The sequence below is a fragment of the Ichthyophthirius multifiliis genome (genome assembly GCF_000220395.1).
Source record: "Ichthyophthirius multifiliis unplaced genomic scaffold scaff_1120509250582, whole genome shotgun sequence".
Taxonomy (NCBI): Eukaryota; Ciliophora; class Oligohymenophorea; order Hymenostomatida; genus Ichthyophthirius; species Ichthyophthirius multifiliis.
In genome coordinates, this window is record NW_004086618.1 from 24,803 (window position 1) to 27,990 (window position 3,188).

General features: G+C 14.6%; 1 protein-coding gene across 1 annotated transcript, besides 14 other annotated features; it reads left to right on the forward strand. All coding sequences in view use genetic code 6, as the record gives it.

The window, feature by feature from the left end:
• Positions 1-23: part of a microsatellite that runs on past the window's edge.
• A 395-nt stretch (positions 24-418) lies between these two features.
• On the forward strand, positions 419-993 carry IMG5_082880 (myb-like DNA-binding domain protein; the record flags this gene model as incomplete). The annotated part of the gene is made up of 2 exons (XM_004036388.1): positions 419-698; positions 822-993. Coding segments are annotated over 2 exons (452 nt in total), but the record flags the coding sequence as incomplete, so codon positions are not given.
• A 637-nt stretch (positions 994-1,630) lies between these two features.
• Positions 1,631-1,695: a microsatellite.
• Positions 1,632-1,714: a microsatellite.
• Positions 1,640-1,713: a microsatellite.
• Positions 1,650-1,723: a microsatellite.
• A 310-nt stretch (positions 1,724-2,033) lies between these two features.
• Positions 2,034-2,074: a microsatellite.
• A 139-nt stretch (positions 2,075-2,213) lies between these two features.
• Positions 2,214-2,247: a microsatellite.
• Positions 2,248-2,254: 7 nt separating this feature from the next.
• Positions 2,255-2,326: a microsatellite.
• Positions 2,264-2,326: a microsatellite.
• Positions 2,279-2,333: a microsatellite.
• Positions 2,281-2,333: a microsatellite.
• Positions 2,285-2,391: a microsatellite.
• Positions 2,363-2,452: a microsatellite.
• Positions 2,441-2,526: a microsatellite.
• The last annotated feature ends 662 nt before the right edge of the window (positions 2,527-3,188 follow it).

A 3,188-nucleotide genomic window follows, 5' to 3' on the forward strand; every position in this document is an offset into this window, starting at 1 on the left:
AACTAAAAAAATAAAATAAAAATTATATATATGAAAGTTTAGTAAAATAACTTAAGCGTTATTCATCAATTATAATAAGAAAATTATAATTCACAAAATAACGCTTTATAATAATTAAATCAAAATAAAAACGGTATAAAATATCTTAATTACAAATAAAAAAGAAGAAGAGAATAATAAAAATATGGTCCCCATAAGAAGACGATCTTCTGCGAAAATTTTAAACTTAATCTGAATTTAAAAATAAATGGGACATTATAGCTTAGCATATACCTGGCAGAAATCCCTCTTAATGTTCATAAAGGTGGCGTAGATTAGAGCCTAAGCCAAAAAAACCATAATGGGACGATTAATAAGATTAAATTGTAAAGGAATTAGTTGTAAAATTAAAAAAAATTGGGGATTAATAGCTAATGAAATGGAATAGTAATATGGATTTAAGAAGACAGGAAAGTAAATAAGAGAAAGATATATAAATAAACTTGATCCAAATATAAAAAAGGTAGCATGGACGACAGAAGAAGATTAGATAATTTTAGATAGTTTTTTGGAAATAGGAGCTAAATGGTCCCAAATTTCTTGCAAATTAAACGGAAGATCTGAAAATATGGTTAAAAATAGATTCTATTCTCATATAAAGAGATATTACTTAGGATAAGTTGAGATAGGAAATAATAATAATGATAATAACACTAATAGTAATAATAATTAAAAGATTCTTAATTATATTAACCATAATAATATAAATAAAAATATTGATAACGATAATAATAATTTATTTAATAATATCTATTTTAATAAAATAAAAAACAATTTTTTAGAGAATAGTAAGGAAATTAAAGATTATAGTGAAGATGCATCTGAAAATAAAAATGATAAAAAATCTAAAAATAAAAATTAAAGTGTTGAAAAAAGCAATTAATAAGATAATACAAAATTAACAGTAAATGTTTAAAATAATTTATAAAAAAATAGAAACTTTGCTGTAGCCCCGTTAAAAATTAATAATAAATATAATATCTAAGAAGAAGAAGATAAAGATTAACTTATATAATCAACTCTTTTAAAATAAAATTAATATACTTTAAGTGGTTTTAATTTGTTAAATAATAAAGTAGCAACCCCATATTTGTAAGAAAATTAATATTATGATGGTTCATTTATCTAATAAAACCAAACATTAAATACATTAGATTATAATAATATGCCTTTATCAGCATTACATATGAACAATAATTTGAAATAATTACAAAACCCATAGTTTAATTAATAAAACTTTTTTACAAAGAATTTGTAGTTACAATAATTTGAAAAAAATTCTCCTTCGAATTTTTTTTTCATGAATTCTCCAAATTTATAATTAAATTAATAAAAAAGAATGCATTTGTTTTCAGGAACTGGGTATGGAGGATTAGGAAACGGAACTCCTGGTCCAATAACACCTTTAGTAAATCCCAATAGCATTAATTTAAATTATTAATAGTATTATGGATAATAATAAGGAGTACTGCCAGGTTAAAGTTGGAATTTGTAAAAAAGCAATTTATGTTAAGATGATTTATTATATAATGGATATGATTATAATTTTTTATTAAAATGAATAGTTAACAAGAAAAAATAAATGATGTTTCATAATTAAAATAATAAACATAAAATTAATAATAAATATAATAACAATAATAAAATTAATAATAAGTATAATAGTAATAATAAAGTTAGTAATTATAATAATCATAAATGCATAATTAATAATAAAATGCCAATATATAGTTATTCATGCAACCATAATAAAATTTATTTTAAAATTTTTAAAAACAACCTTAAGATACCAATTAATAGAATAATTAAAAATAAAATGAAGTTAATTAATAAAACCAAGACTCTTAATTTATTTAAACATTCATTGAAAAATTCAAAAGTTTTACTCCTGAAGTTTAATAATATATAAAATAAAAATTTAATGTAAATGAAAATTTAGATAACATAGAACTAAATAGTTGAAAAATTAAAAACTTAAAAAAAAAGTATTACATTATTATTGATTTTAAAAAATATTAATTGATTTTTAAAAAATTATGTTATTTATAAATATATATTTATTAAAAAAATGGTAATAATAGATATTTTAATATATAATTCAAAATTAGATATACATTAAATAAAAAAAATTTAAAAATTAAAAAATATAAATAAAGGCATAAAAAAAGAATTATATAAAAAAGAATAAAAAAAATACAAAAAAATAAATAAATGAAAATAAAAGTATATAGATAAATAAAAATATATATATAATTATATAAATATATATATATATATATAAATATATTTATATACATCAAATTATTATTATAGAAAAATATAATTATTAATTATATTAATATTTATAAATATTTTTTAAAAATATTAATTATTTTTATAACTATTTTATTTATTTTAATTAATATATAAATATAATATCATTATTTTTATATATATTTTTTATGACATATATTAAATAATTAATATTATTTTCTTATTATTTTTTATCAAAATCTTATTTAAATATTTATTTTGTTAATATTTTCTAAGTAGTTTATTTATATTATAATAATTTATAATATTTTTAAATTATTTATATTTAATATTCATAAAATAGTTTTTATTTCTTTTAATAATTATATTTTTACAATATTTAAATAAAGTAAAATAAAGATTTAATAAAAAATTAATATTTATTATTATAATCATATATTTTTTTCATATAATAATTATATAATGTAATACAAATTAATTTTTAAATTTTTTTTTTCATTTTATTATTTATCAAATTATTTAATTATAAATACTAATATTAAAAATATAAAATATAAAATATAATATTATTAATATTGATTTAATATTAATATTTAATAAAATTATATTTAATTTATTTTAATTATATATTTATAATATAATTCTGCTTTTTTATTGTATTAAATTACGCCAAGAAAAATATATATATTATTAAAATTAATATCATATGCTAAATTATAAATATTAATATTTTAAAAATTTAATACAAATATTATTATTTATTATATTTTAATTAAATTAAATATTTTAAATTTATATAAAAAAAAAATTTAAATAGACATAAGTTTTATAAAAATAAATAAAAATAAAAAAATTAATTAAATATATTTTTATAAATATATATGTATGTATGAATA